This window comes from Hermetia illucens, chromosome 1, assembly GCF_905115235.1.
Source record: "Hermetia illucens chromosome 1, iHerIll2.2.curated.20191125, whole genome shotgun sequence".
NCBI classification, from domain to species: domain Eukaryota; kingdom Metazoa; phylum Arthropoda; class Insecta; order Diptera; family Stratiomyidae; genus Hermetia; species Hermetia illucens.
The window spans coordinates 174,100,757-174,116,595 of record NC_051849.1 but is presented as its reverse complement, the minus strand read 5'-3'; the positions used below and the strand labels follow the sequence as shown (position 1 = coordinate 174,116,595).

Below are 15,839 nucleotides of genomic sequence, written 5' to 3'. Positions count from 1 at the left end.
CCTTGAGCAAATCAGAAGGGTATTCATTTCCGCATACTCCATCCAACACGACCCAGAAATTTATGAGAATCCTGAGGTATTTGATCCTGAACGGTTTTCCCCAGAGCAGGTTAACCAAGTCGGGAAACCAAAAGCTGGGCGCTTTAGGTATGAAAGGTTTTGTTTGCTTCTTCTGTCAGTATATTTGAGTGTAGAACTATCCCATTTGCACGTAGCCTGTTATGAATATGCATTTAGCATGTCTGACTACCCACTTTAGTGTGATATTGACACTCAATTGCAGTAAATTTACACGGTAAGGTTAACTTTGAGCTTCTGTAACTTTGTTAGCAATAGTATGATTTTGATCAAACTTGGGGATAATATGCTTCATATTATATTTCATATTACTACCCACTTTTGTAACTCTGGGATAAACTTAAGGGGGGTTTTACTAAATTTCCCCAAAAATATAGTACTATACTATTACTAACTTAATTTGAGATATCGATATGGAGAGTATTTTGAGGCCTGGGCACCATATAAAGGCAGCATCATGATTTTTTTAAAATTTTTCAGTTGGGTAGTTTCTGAGAATGGGTCCGTTAAAGAAATCATCCCTTTTCACCCCTCTCACTCCCCGTCTTTCTAACAAATCTCAAAACTAAGACCGGCTTCGAAAAGTACTAATTGAGACCTTTCATTTGATACGCCACATGACTATATTCGGTGACAAGAATGTTTACACCCCCCTTTTACATGTATGGCGACCCCGCCTAAATCTCAACGTAGAAAGATATCACTCACTGCATGTCTGAGTGTTCACAGTTCCCACCCTCTGAGCAAATTTCGTGTTAATCGGTGTAGTCGTTTTTGATAGAAGTGCGCGTGGCAGACACACAGACAGACCTGTGTGGAGTTGCCAAATCTCCCGTCAGGCGCGTCCCTTTGTGCGCTTAAGAAAATGCTCGGTGGATGCGTAAGAATATTCACATATACGCATTTGGAGGTGTGCGTGTATGGGCATGCTTATGCACAGGCCGGGTAGGTGGGAAGTAAACGCCCACCCGTGGATAAAAATTGGCTATGGGAAGGATACGCAGAAATGAAACCAAACATGGAGGAACAGAAGGAGAATGAAGTTACGGTGCAGAACCTCGGAAGCTCAGTACCGGCGGCTTTTGGGAGTGGGTAAGCAGGCTTCCGGCCGTCGATATCCCTCGAACGCAGTGCCTCGGTGGTGCATTACTTGGCCACCGTTGCATCGAATATCACTCCCGAGAACACCTGTTCAAACTGCACGAAAGGATGCCCCACAAACTAGTCATTCATTAGCCCATAGTGGGTTGACTACATCTAGTCGGAACATGTCGCAGGACTTAGCGTTTGATCCATTTAAGGGAAGCTCGACGATCGTGCGATCTCCTACGAAATCAACGTTGATGAAGCAAGGAAATCAGGGAAGCTCCCGAAAGGCCAATAAATACGAAAGCGCCAATGGAAAAACCAAGCGGAGGAGCTGTGTCAGAGTCCGGACGACTCATCTTTTGCCTTACTCCGAGGCAAAATAGTAGAGTTGTCTGAATTTATAAAGGACAAACACAATGTGCACCAGGCCATTAAAAACATGGTCCGTACCATTCGTGTACTATACAATGGTGGCAAGGACGAAAAAAATGTCTCGAAGAAATCAAGGCAACACAAGTGACACCCCCTCAAAACCCGAAGGGCGGTAACATTGAAAAGAGGAGTAGAGAGGGCGCGAAAGATTCTTTCGGATCCTCACAGGACGCGAAAAGGCAAAAAGGCCCCTCACTGGCAAAAGGAAAGACCAACAAAGTTGTCAAAATCGTGGAAATTGCGGCACCGGCTACAATCGAGCCAAGGGAGGCAAAACCCCAAAAAATAACCAAGGAAGCGTGGTTGGTGGAAGGAAGAATACACACGACACAGAAAAGAGGATTACGGCCGAACTAATTATCATCTCCAAAAAAGGGGCTCGTAGCTTTTCTGCGATTCGGTGATGGACCACGAAATTATGTTGGATTGAGATTCGGAAGAATGCTGTCACGATTTGGGCTGGTTACCCTCTTGAAAAATTATCGTTTTAAACCATATGAGAAAAGTCCAAATTCTTTGGAATATGCAGAAGATAATCCGATACTTTCACCTAAATATGGAATTCATCTGCTGGTTGAGAACATGTAGACTTCAGTATATTAAATTGATACATGTACATGCGTACATTATATTGAATCAATTAAAGTTTTATATAATAGGCATAGTAAAAGAACGTTGATCAACATTTATTTCCCATAATGTATTCAATTAGCTTATAAAATAAGATAAAACAAAAAAAATCAAAATATGCCTCCACGTAAGTCCACTGTCGGTGGGATCCTTATTGCAAACATCCATTCCGCGTGGAATCCGTGTTCCCCTTCTCTGGCTCACCCTATGTTTGTGCTGCCTTACGTCCTCGGCCCACCCCCTTCAGATCATTATATTTTGTATACCATACATTTTCTTATGTTTGCGCTTCTTAACTGTAGCAAGAATTGCTTGAAAGCTTTTCTGACGTCCTTGTGTGTGTGTGGTGAGGGAGAAGCTACAGCCGTGTTGGCCCATTGTACTCGCCACCCCCGTCTAACGGATTATGCTGGATTCGTTAACGTGTCGCAGGATTTCCGGTAGTGGATGCGATGCTACCCGTCGCAACTGAAGAACATCGGCACCAGAGACCTGATGCCTGATGCGCCCAGAGACCCCCCGTCACATAGGAAATGCTCCGTGGATTCCGCTTCGTCATTACAAGAAGGACACGTATTATCTTGAGTAATTCCTATTCTGAACATATGCCCAGCTAGTGAATTATGGCCTGTCAGAATGCCCACAATACACCGTGCAAATCCTCCTGCTTTTCGACAGGATAAAGTTTGCGGTACGTATGTTCAGTTCTGGCAGGAGAAGTTTGGTCCTCGGCAGGGATTTCAACCTCTTCATGCTCAACTAGCCTAATCATCCTAGTTTTCCAATTCCTTCCATCGATCCCTCCCACTCTTCCCTTTTACTGTTTTCTTATGTGACAACTTGTTGTGTATTTCAACACCACGAAGAACTCTTTGGGCCGCGCTCTCGACCTCTACCTTTCAAAACTCTCGGATCACAAACTTGCCACATTTTCTTGCACATCCCGTATATGAAAATTGACGCGCGCCATCCCACACTTATATTGGAAGTGGAGCTCTGTTAGTTCAGGTTCAAGTGCCGAAAGTTTTAACGCTCTCAAATCTGTCTACGAAACTTCCCCTCCTCAATCATCTCACGCTTCTTCTCTGTTAATGTGGAGTTTTCTTTCATTGTTACTCATCTTTCTTTGGATAAGGACTAGATCCCTCATAATTCTTCTTTTATTATCTTTCCTCTATCCCCATCTGCCCATGTCCGCTTACCCAAATGACCTTATAGTGTTTGTCTCAGTTGCATTTCCGTTGGACTGTTTTCTCTTACAATCCAATCTTAATACCCTGGTGTGTTGGTGTTCAATAAACAAGCCACAGATCGCAACCACTTTAAAACTGTATATCGTAGCGCGAAAGAATATGTTGTATGTTTTTCGATGGTTATGTGATGGAGGCTCTCGGTCTACCCTTCATCCACAAGGATGAGCAGCTTAACAGGTAGAAGTCCTCTACCATCGTTCTTAATCCTACGGCATCCGGCAAAGTTCCTCCTCTTGTCGATCAAATGGCTAACCATCGTATCATGCAGGTACGAACTCTTCCTCCTAATAGAAAAGAATTAAAGCCGCTGGGCTTGACGGTCTCCCGACAGAGTTATTCATCGCCGCACCTGCAGTTTCTGTAGATCAGCTACTTTCCCTCGTTCGGAAACGAGGGAAAAATGGGATGATCCTTAAGATTCCGAAAGAGGAAACCCATCTTCAATGCGACTGTTGAAAGGGTATCTGCATCATTCCTGCCTATATAAGGATATTAACTAAAGTAATCCTGAAAAGCATCAAAGAACATCTCGAGGGCTTGGTCGACGGAGAACAGGCTGGTTTCCATTCAGGATCCTCCTACTAATCATTTTGGAACTCCCGCGGAGTTTAGATTTTAGCTTCACCTGCTTTTGGTTGATTTCGAGACGACTTTTGAAAGGCCCCGCCTAGTAAATTCGGGCCTAAACTGAGCGAAGCAGATTCAAATTTATTAACATATAACGTGCAAACGTGCCTTATTTTCCATTTTTGAACTCTTTCCAGACATGAAAAGATTCCATTGTGACCGCCACCATTTTTATATGCTTTTCACAGTATGCTGGTCCAAAGCTCAGGTAAAGGAGGAGGGTTTGAAGCAACGTACTTTGGACTATCCTCAGTAAAACAAAAATAAAATGTTCACACCAGGGAAAGAGATATATGAAGTATAGTTGGAGTTATTCCACTATGCAAAATCCTACCTGACCTCTCTTGATGATAGGTCCCGTGACAGACCGACCAAGAAAATGCATCCAATGTTGTTAGAAACAAGATGATCGGATCGAGTAACGAACCTCGGAAAAATGCTAGGGCGTTCATCTCAGTCGACCCAGCAGAACGGGCCCCGGTCCTGACGAGAAATGGGCAATGGTTCTTGACGCATGGACAGCGTCAGGACGTAAGTAAGTTAGTCCAAGCAAACGCAACACAAATACGTGTCTGCACGCTAAATGTTGGCACCCTAACTGGAAAGACAGAGGCACTCGCAAGAGCCTTTCGGAAAAGGCGCATTGGTATCTGCGTTCTGCAAGAAATCCGATGGTCTAGTGCCAAAAGCTGCGACATGAAACGCGATGCTGTGAAGGATGCCTTCTGGCAACTTCGCGATGAAAAAACTTGTAATGTCAGGCACATTACATATGACTATATCATCATCGCCGGCGACCTTAATGGTCATGTGGTTGAAAAGCAGATGCTAACAGGTGCCATTGGCGGAAGGGGTTTGGAGCGCGCAATGAGGGTGCGACCGTTTAATCGGATCTGCGAACACCCATGGCCTTGTACTTATGAATACATGGTTCATCAAGAGATTGCCTCATCTTCCTACATTTTATAATGGGAACAGTAAAACGCAAATCGACTATATTCTCATAAGACGACAACATTTTACCACCGTCACTGATTACAAAGCCCAGACCATCGCACCTCAACATCGGCCATTAATTGCCGTCCTGCGAATTAAGCAACCTACAAGACAGCGTGAGGAATGCATTGGCCCGCCGCGCATTAAATGGTGGCGCTTTCATGAGAAGAAAGTAGAAATGATCTCATTTACGCGATTACCAACCATTACGAATATGGAAGAATAATAATAATTCTGGTATAAGATATTTACCAGTATACACAGTCGGTTGGCACGCAGTATCAATGAGGGCATGAGTCGGCCGGAGGAATTTCCACCTCTCCTCACTGCGGGGATTACCTACCTTATCCCTAAGAAGGACACGGTGCAGGCCCCCCAGACACAACACCGATTACTTGCTTTCCAACACTCTACAAATTCATCACGTCCATTATTAGTGGAAGGATCAATGCGCACCTCGAGACCAACAACATTCTGTCCGAGGAGCAGAAGGGCTGCCGAGTTGGGTCAAGGGGTTGCAAAGAGCAACTCATTATCGACTCGGTAGTTGTAGGACAAGCAACTAGAGGCAAAAGAAACCTCTTTAGTTGCTATATCGATCAAGCCAAAGCTTTTGATAACGTTCCGCATACCTGGCTAATGGATATCCTACATCTGTATCGCATTGATCCGAAACTAATAAAGTTTTTGGCGACAGTCATGGAAGGGTAGCATACCACCTTATCAGTGCGTACATCTGAGGGTGCTAATACCTCAGAGTCCATCCATATACGGAATGGCATCTTCCAGGGGGACTCATTGAGTCCCCTTTGGTTTTGTGTGGCCCTGAACCCCCTTTCATGGCTAGAGGGCACGTGCTAAGTGCGAACTGACACACTTGATGGACTTAGATGATACCACGCTGTATGCTGGTACTGACGCGAATAATAGACATGTTCAGTCGTGATATTCGGATGGAGTTTGGATTAGGCAAGTGTCGAATCTAAGCCATCCGCAAAGGTCATCACGAGCCGCATGCCGGACATAGCATTGGTGACCTACACATCGAAGCTATGACCGAGACAGACTTCTGCAAGTACTTAGGAATTCTGCAAGGAACCCATGCTCGAGTTGGTGATCTGAAGGATGCCCTGCTGTCTGAATTCCTGCGACGTGTAAAGCTGGCGCTGAAATCGCATCTCTCGGGGAAGAATAAAATGAGCGCGTTGAATGTATTCGCTATCCCTTGACTGTCTTATACATTCGGAATATTGCTGTGGCGCGGCAGGATCCGCAGCATTCGAAATTTATTTTGAATGTTGCAAATGCGGACAAGTAGATGGCACGGAACTCTCCACTCATTTTAGAACTCGCCACGGGAGTGGAGGATTAGCGGTGAGAAAGTGCCGTTGGTTGGGAAATAAGCCGGTCTCTTTTGTCTCCAACCGTAGCACGTAACACTCACAAGTTTCTAGCCACACAGTTAGACATGGTTTTATCGTTTTCGAATTTTGTTACAGTGAGACTATCAGTGGTGTTCACTTTTTATCGAAATTTCATCAATATATTTTACAAAAACATTTTTCAAAATATTGTGTTCTCGCATTATGTGCTGAATTTGTTATTCTTCATCCTTATAATTGTGGTGCTATAATTACTCGACCCAGAGTATCTATCTCACACCATCGTTACGTTCCCTTCTATTACACCGGTTGCACACCTGCAAGCTGAAAGGAACTTGCCTCTGCTGCAAAGTCGAGACCACTCTTCACACTTCATCTTTGTCGGCGACAACGTATATCTGCATTCAGCCAGCCATAATAAAATCGATGTCGACGACATTTCTCCACTAGACTTTTCTCTTCATTTATTTACCGTATTTTGTACGTGCGATTTCTTGCAGCGATTGCTAAATTGCCATGACCGAAGACCGTTCTCGAAAACGTCCAACGGCGGATACGGACAACTATGTCCAAACTCCGAATGCATCATCCAAAGTCTGCCGTGGAGCGGATGAACCTGCCTCATGACATCGAACGTAGGGGCGTGGTTGACGTGGCGGCACAATATCATCGCCAAGTCAACTCGCTGCGCGCTTAGTTATACAGAAAAGAGCAGGTGGGTCCCTTGCATGCGGCTGTCTGTAAGGAAGACTGTGGACTGACTCCACTTAACTTGAAGGATCGATCATTCAATCCTCTGAGTGGGGTGAAGTCGGACCAAGAGCGGATCGATGAATGGAAGTCGAAGGCAATGCACAGTAAACACGTAAATTGTCTTTGGCAGCCATTTGTCGATTTGCTGGGGAGCTCTTTGCTGAGACGGAGGTGTTGATGTGTGCCATTCGGCGTTGTCGCCCCCCGAGCTTATAAAAAGCTCACCATGAAAGAATGGGTGGAGAACGACCAGTGCAGAATGGTGGTTCGGAGTTAGAGGCGTTGGACCATCTCATTTCTGGATGTTATGGCACCGGCGCAATACATCATCAAGTATAATGCCGTATGTAAGGTTATCCATCAAAACCTTGCATACAAGCATGGTCTGATTAAGGGAACATGTCCGGTTTACCGATATGAGCCGCAAGCAGTACTTGATAGTTCTGCTCACAGCATGTATTGGGACCGGCAAGTTCTGACTGATGGCCATACTCCACACAACAAGCCTGACGTACTGTTAGTTGACAAGACAGGTCGCTCCGCGTATATTATTGATGTTGCTGTTCCCCATAATAGCCACATTGAACGGAAATATGTGGAGAAGAAGGTGAACTAAGAGCCATTGGCTCGGGAAATCAAAGAAATTTGGCGTCTCGAGCGGGTGGTTGTAGTTCCCATAATATTGTCAGCTACAGGTATTGTACCTAAATCCCTCACGGCTTCCCTTGATTTCCTGGGACTTTCGCACAGTCTAGTTCAAACCATGCAGAAGTATACCATTCTGTATACGTGCTCGATGTTGCGGGGAGTACTCAACAGATTCTCACACTGACCTACCACCGGCCACCACCACGGTTTTTAAGTAGGTAGAATTGTCCTAGCCTAAATGATTGGCACTTAGTGCTAATATTAGGTAAAATTCGGCATCTGCCGAGATTGTGAAAACTCGGAAATAATAATAATGGCACAACAGTCCATATTGGATCAGGGCCTTGAAGTGTGTTAAAGCACTTCATTCAAGACCGTAACGGTACACTACAGCACACTGTAGGAGGCAATGTGGTCAGCATTACGCTCGACCGAGATTATTACTCTGATTTGACTCAGGTACTCATTCACAGCTGAGTCGAATGGTGTCCGACGGTAAATCACGATACCAACCCCACTGCTACCAGTGAGATTTGAACCGCGACCTTCCGTACGACAGCCTTGTGCTCTAACCACTGAGCTATCCCGACACAAAATATCCAAACCTTCAATAATTCGAATTGTGGGGCACCACAAAGTGGCATAGTCCTCTACAGGTCAGTGTCCCATGCAAGCCAAAGTATCCTTACATTCCTATTGAAGTTCGGCTAGCGTGCGTCGTAGTTCATTGAGAATCTCCAGAGTTACCGTACTAGTTCCAATAAACTAGCTACAACGACGTCCAATCTATTTCTTTGTAGACGAATAACACTTTACTCAGCGACTCTTTCAACGTCTCCTAAGCAATGATTAGAAAAGCTTTCTCTCTTATGTACCTAAGAATCTCTCGGTATCCGAGTAAACCCAATTTATGTAATAAACCCAGAGAGTGTCTGTTATTCTATGAGACAGCAGAAAACAAACTTCTGTGGGGGTGATTAATTTGTTGAAAAAAACGTCACAGCATTTAACAACATGATAAAATTATTACGTTTTAGTAAATACATATGACCGGCCATTTGTAGGCATTTGCGAAATTGATACCATTCGCATTCAGGTCATCTTGCAATAACACGATAGGGTTATGAAAAGCAATTAAATGACTAATGATATCTGCTGACTAGAAATTCTTAAAATTCAGTCTCCCATAAAAGTTTCCTTTCTGCAAAGTGGAAAAGCTGCGTGACAGGGGACAATTTCAAAGGAGATGATTTATTTACAAAAGCGGAAATAGAATAGTTAATGCATTAGACAATGACTTTCATACGGGTTGTGATGTTATTGAGTTTCTAATTGAATGTCTGCTCTAAGATTGACGAATTCAGTTGCAGTTGCAGAAGCGGCTCGCATATGTTGAATGCTCTTTTATATAATTAGCAGAATACGAAATGACTGCGATTTGTATTTAGTATAGATCCGCCCATATTTTGGGCCAAAGTTTATCCACAGCTGACAATATTTTCGTTTAATGATTGAGGGGTATTAAGTCCGCATCCACTTGATGTCGAACCGGACCAAATAGGAAGCATCTTATCTACTGTAATTTTCGACCCTAGATCATCAACGTGGCACCAACCGGTATCTGGTCTATGCCTGACTTAGTAAGGAACTCCGCGCTTTTACGCCAAGGTTCACTGATTTAATATTCTTAAAAGCCGTCTGGTGTCCTGACCTACGCCATCGCTCCATCTCAGGCAGAATCTGCCTCGTCTTCTTTTCTACCGTAAATATTGCCTTTATAAACTTTCCGGGTTGGATCATGCTCACCTATACGGATTAAGTGCCTCACCCACAGCAATCAATTGAGCCCGATTGTATCCACAACCAGACAAAATTGTCCATCCTCATGTAGAGGGACAAACATGCCTCGGAAAATCCTCCTCTGGAACGCGGTGAAGAGTTCGCAGTTTCTCTTGCTTATCACCTAGGTCCCTAAGGAATACATGGAGATTGACAAGATCATTAGCTTGTGCATTGCTTGGACCTTATGAGCTTTTGTAAGCTGAAATAGGGTCTGCTCGCAACTAATAACCTGCGCGGATTTCATTTTCGACCTTAGATAGAAGAAAATATCAATGGTCTCAAAGTTATAGTCTCCTGTCTTTACTGTTGATTCGTTTTTTGGTTTTTGGCACTGACGTTGCTTCCATGTACTTCGTCTTGCCTTTATCAATGTGCAGCCCGAGATCTCGCCCTGCCTGCTCGATCAGGATGAAGATAGACTCTAAATTTCGGGTTGCTCTGCTCATAATGTCAATATCGTCAGTGTAAGACAATAGTTAAGCGGACTTTAAGAGGATTGTGCCTCTTGCATTAACATCTGCATCGCGAATCACTTTCTCCAGGGCCAGGTTAAAGAGGATGCATGATAGAGCATCCCCTTGTCTTAGACCATTGTTGATGTTGGTGGGCCTCGAGAGTAATCCCGCTGTTTTTATCTGGTCTCGTACATTGGTCATGGTCAGCCTAGTCACTCTTATCCATTTCGCCGGGATACCGGATCCTCACATGGATGTGCACAGTTCGTTTATACCAATATTAAAAGGTCGACAATATTCGCTGCCTAGTATTCCAAGAATTATCCATCAATATTAACTAAAGCACTGCAGATGAGGCACTCTAGGGCGCCCTTGTATTTACAATCTTGCTCAAGCAGCTACTTCCCAGATCGATTGGATTACACTGGTTGGCATGGATACTATTCACTAAGTAAGGTAGATAGCTTTAGCACTCACGTTGTTGAATGTTTGTATTGTAGGGTGATGACGGAACAAACCTGTAAATTACCTCGTGAGCAGCGGTGTTTGTGGGCTTCTTTAGAGGTAAGGATTCGATTCCATGGAATACCGCCCTCTTCATGATCACCCGTAAATGAACGTCACGAATGAATTAAAACATGAAAGAGCTGAGGCTGAATTAATGGAAAGTCCTCCCCGGCCTCATGGCCGCTCGTCGCCACTGTCAGTAAGAAAATACATGCGCACGTTGCCAGGAGTGCGGTATGTTTCTGGAAGAAAGGCAATTTTGATAAATCTCTACAGGGGGCGGCACAAAGCTTTCTTGCTGCCTTTGTGGCCGCCACTCTTTTTATAGTTCAAATTTTATCCAATGCGTTATTCTCAAAAAACTGGTCCAGCATACACTCTTATTGCTAATTAGCGTAGCCTTTATCTTATAGTCCGGCAGCTCCAACCAAACATTGAAAGATATCTTTCTTCTTCTTTTCATTTAGCCTTTGTCCCGTTCACAGGCGGGGTCGGCTCGTCTTAATCAGTTTCGCCATTTTGTTTTATCAAGAGTCTGATTTAGATGCAATTGCGAGACTTTCAAATCCCCATCTAGCGTATGAATTCACCATTGTTTCGGATGGGGAAGACGCCTCTCTCACATTTTTTTCACGGTCGATGCAAACCTATATCGAACACGGATATTAAATTCGAAATTGATCAAAGGTCCAACGCAGCATCTTCGTCTCCATTACCACAAGACACCCTTCATTATCTTCTATTGTCGGCCAACATTGAGAACCATAGAGGGCCACAGGACAGACGAGACAATCGTTGTTTTGTTGATCACAAAGAACACCAGTTGTGGAACGCGACTTCATCGAGACCTTGATTATACGCTGTATACACCTCTTTTTAGGTGCCATTTGATGTTGCCCCACTGAGTTGAATGCGCTTTTTACCCCTTTCTGCAAAAAGTCTTGCTTCTTACTCTATAAATAGAAGGAGCTTTTAACATATAATATAAGTTACTATATAAGTTTCCTCAAGCTGTCTAATAAGCAAACGTTGCGGTACGAAGAAGGCTTTTCAAGTGGTTTACCTTCCATTAGAACCAGCATTGAACGCTGTTCTTTGCAACATTCCGGGAAAGTCCCTGGTTCGAAGCAATTGTTAAAAGATTGAATTATCTAATTCGGCCCTGCCCTTACTTTAGAGTCATATCGAATCTTCCAGTTAGGCCGGGAGTTCTTTTTCTATTATTTTCTATTCTATTTTCTGCCGGTGAGGATAATATTACTTTCTATCAGAACTGAAATATTCGCTGCAGAGTATGGTCTTATAATTGATCCTTGTGTTTGCTATGTAAGCAAGGTCGTTACTGCATAACAATACTGAAATGCCTCACTTCTATTTAGATTGCACATCATCGCTCTGTTCGCTCCTTCCGTATTACTCGGAATGGTCCCTTGCTGGCATGTATTTTTAGACACTATTTTACACTCGCAGATGGGTTCTTGAAACATTCTGCGTTAGATTTTCTTTATCATCAAAAGGTTACGCCTTTGTATTGGCGCATAATTTATAAAATATAAAATCCGCCCAAGATAACTGGCGGGGGCGGATCACTTAATACGTATGGGTGAGGATGATCCAGCTAGAAAAGTCTGCAAGTGTGGTATGTATGGTAGAAAAAAGATGAACCTTGCCTCAGATGGAGCGATGGTGTGGACCTGGACATCAGACAGCGTTTAGGTATACCATTGGACAAAATTGGTATGTCTGGAGTTCCAAACTAAGGCAGCCCTTTCTGTACATGTGAAAAGCGGGATTGCATTTTGATTCTCTGGACAAAGGGATATCACATGAACGGTTTTGATTAGTTCTTTCTGAAACAGATATTCGTTTCGCAATTAGTCGCATAGCATTTCAAAAGAAAATGATATTGAATAACACAAAACTTAAGAACCACTGTACTACTTCGCATGCACTACAGACAGTCAGAACGGTCGGATAACGCACACTTTTCGCAACAATTCCGTGACCCAGAGAGCCTTTTAGGAGTCGACAATGTTTTTACAATTTGATGAACTTAAAATGAATGAACTTTCCTGCGAAGAACTAAGAAATCTACACAGAACCTCGTTTATGTTGCTTGCCACCTTCTTTACTCACCGTCAAAACTGCACTTCTCGACACTGTGAACCGAACTCTTAAACACCGGTTCAGTCGTACTTCATCGCGCCTGCCATCCACCCAATAGTAGTCCTGCTATATTCCAGCATTCACATTCACAAAATTTCGCCTCAGCCAGAAACAAGCGTTAATAATGCATTCAATATTCGTTCGTTCATTTGATAAAGCGAACGAAATAATGCGAAGCCGTGGACGCTACAACATTGAATAACAGTACTATATTTGGAAAATGATTGGAGACCCTCTCGCCTCAGGTACTTCACCTGGAATCAAATATATTCGAAAGAATGGGGAAGAATCTTGGACCTATTAAGTGCAAAGAAAATGGTTCCGAATAGCTGAGTGGTTAGAGCATAAGGCTGTCATACGGAAGGTCGTAGTTCAATTCTCACTGGTGGCAGTGGGATTTGTATCGTGATTTGACGTCGGATACCAGTCGACTTAGCTGTGAATGAGTACCTGAGTCAAATCAGGGTAATAATCTCGGGCGAGCGTAATGCTGATCACATTGCCTCCTACAGTATACTGTAGTGTACCGTTACGGTCTTGAATGAAGTGCTCTAATACACTTCAAGGCTCTGATCCAATATGGATTGTTGCGCCAACGATTATTATTATAAAATGGTTCCACCAATTTGGGTCAAAGAAAAATGGTAAGCAAGTTTGACACCTAATTGAGGAAAGACACGACTACATAAAGAAAAACAGGCCAAGTTTTATTATAAAAATCTTCATTTTTTCTGATTTATTTTCCTGCACCAATGCGAATATATAACAAATAATAATATATGGAAATATTGTCTTCCAGCCCCCAACTTCCTTCGCTCTATATTTTCTCTACAGTAAGGTACATTCCATCTTTAGGTGCAAGCAGCGGAATTCCATCCACGAATTCCATTGGAATAGTAGTTTTTTCGCATGGTTTAAAGCGATAATTCTTCAAAAGGGTGACCAACCCAAGACGTGACTGCATTCTTCCGAATCTCAACCCAACACAGTTTCTTGGTCCATCACCAAAGCCCAGAAACGCTACTGAATGGCGATTTTGAACTTGCTCTGGAGAAAAACGCAACGGGTCAAAAACTTCCGGATTCTCATAAATTTCTGGGTCATGATGAATTGAAAAAGCAGGGATGAACACCGTTGTTCCCTTTTCAATTATGAAATTTGAATTTGGGACGGCGTAGTCTTTACCAGCTTTCCTCAATAGATTCACCACCGGCGGATATTTCCGCAAAGTTTCTAGAAGAAATACGATTAAAAGTTTATTTGATTACAAAATATATATCTCAACAATGTATTACCACTGATAATTTGATCGATATATACCATTTCCTTGATACTTTCGTAACTAATCTCTCCATTGTTCTTCGACAACACTTCCTCAATCTCTTTACGTGCCTTTTCTTGTATTTCGGGGTTTAGTGCCAATTCATATAAAGCGAAAATCATTGTAGTGGAAGAGGTTTCAAATCCAGCAAAGAAAAATAGGAAAGCCTGAGCAGCAATCTCATTGAATGTCAAAGACCCCAATTTTCTTGAGTTTTCATCCTCCAGCTTGTTGTTTTTCAGCTGGATTAATAGGTCCATGAAATCGTTTCGCCTAACATTGCTCTTTTCACGATATTTAATAGTTTCACGCACTGTATTCATGAAGAAATCGCTAACATCTTTCGAAAAAATTTTTAAATGAAACTTCCGTGCCAAATCTGGATAAGCGTTGGCCAAAAAAACAAGAGGTGGAAACGGAAAATCACTGACAAATTTCGTACCGTAATGTCGAAATTCTGAATCTGGAGTTCCCAGACTGTTGCATTCAATCCCAAATGCGCAAGACCCGATTACATCAGTTGTGAACCTTGCAGATAGATCCTTCATCTCTAATACAGCACTGGATTTGACAAGATTAGCCAAGGTGGCATTAAAACGGTCAGCGACTTCCGCAACCGTAGAAAACATGAACTTCATTTTACCAGAAGTGAAGGTTGGTGATAGCTTTGCTCGCAATGATTTCCACTTTTCCCCGTCCAATGTAAACATATGAGCCGATAAAGGGTCATCTACTTCGTTGTTGTAGACTCCTCTAGCATGAAATGTGCTAAAATCTTTTATAAGCACATTTTGCGCGAAATCCAAATCCGTTGCTACAGCAATAGGTGATGCGAAGAAATATCCTCCCACGAATGGACTTCCAGTTTTTTGGTTGTAAATTTTGCCGGTTATGTCTTTGAAATGTGTAGCTTTCATGGGTGTGAGATTCCCGAAAGGAAAGGTCGGTTGTACGAACGGCACCCCTCGATCTTTCCAATAAGAATATCTTTTTTTAAAAAATAGAAAAACACTTGATATGATGCCTATTATAAGCAACAGAGCAACCGATAACCAATCCATTTGAAAGAATATAAATATCTTTTATTTGAACACGAGGCAAAGCTGACTGTTTGGCGGACTCCAAGCCACTATTTCAAAAAGTATCTCTTGCTATTCTATATAGCATTTTATTTGTATTTTTTTGTATCAACTTCCGATACGAAACGAAGCGTAGATGCTTGAAATTTTATTTTGACAAAGAGTTTGTAGTTGAAAGCTTTTCTAGAAATAGAAAGTATATAATTCAAGCAGTTATCTGAGAGCCTCAAGCAAAAGTTCAAGCTAACAACTTGCGATTGGTATCAACGTATATATATGTGAATGTTTGCTATGTACAAAGCAACAGGTAACCCTCATGGCTACCCAATATCGAATATTTTTGACGATTTTGATGATCTATAATGATTTCGATGATCGGGCTGAAAACGAAAGTTATCACCGAGTGGTCGTGGGGGACTTCGACCGATTAGAATATGAGCTGTCAGAAGCCAACAGAGGTACGGAAATTCAACCAAGTCGTGGCCTTGCATATTCCATATTCTAAACAAGGTTGCAAAGAATATTGAGGCCGGTACTCTTGATGAGCTCAAGAAAAGGAGGTTGTTATTAATGAATATAGC

At 42.8% G+C, this 15,839-nt stretch overlaps 1 protein-coding gene across 1 annotated transcript; it reads right to left on the bottom strand.

Moving 5' to 3' along the window:
* Positions 1–13,563: 13,563 nt before the first annotated feature.
* On the bottom strand, positions 13,564–15,324 carry LOC119661403 (probable cytochrome P450 6a21). Its single transcript, XM_038070732.1, has 2 exons — positions 14,154–15,324; positions 13,564–14,091 (listed from the first exon to the last, which is right to left on the bottom strand). The coding sequence occupies exons 1-2, from the start codon at positions 15,238–15,240 to the stop codon at positions 13,676–13,678; spliced, it is 1,503 nt and encodes a 500-aa protein (XP_037926660.1). The 5' UTR covers positions 15,241–15,324; the 3' UTR covers positions 13,564–13,675.
* Positions 15,325–15,839: the final 515 nt, after the last annotated feature.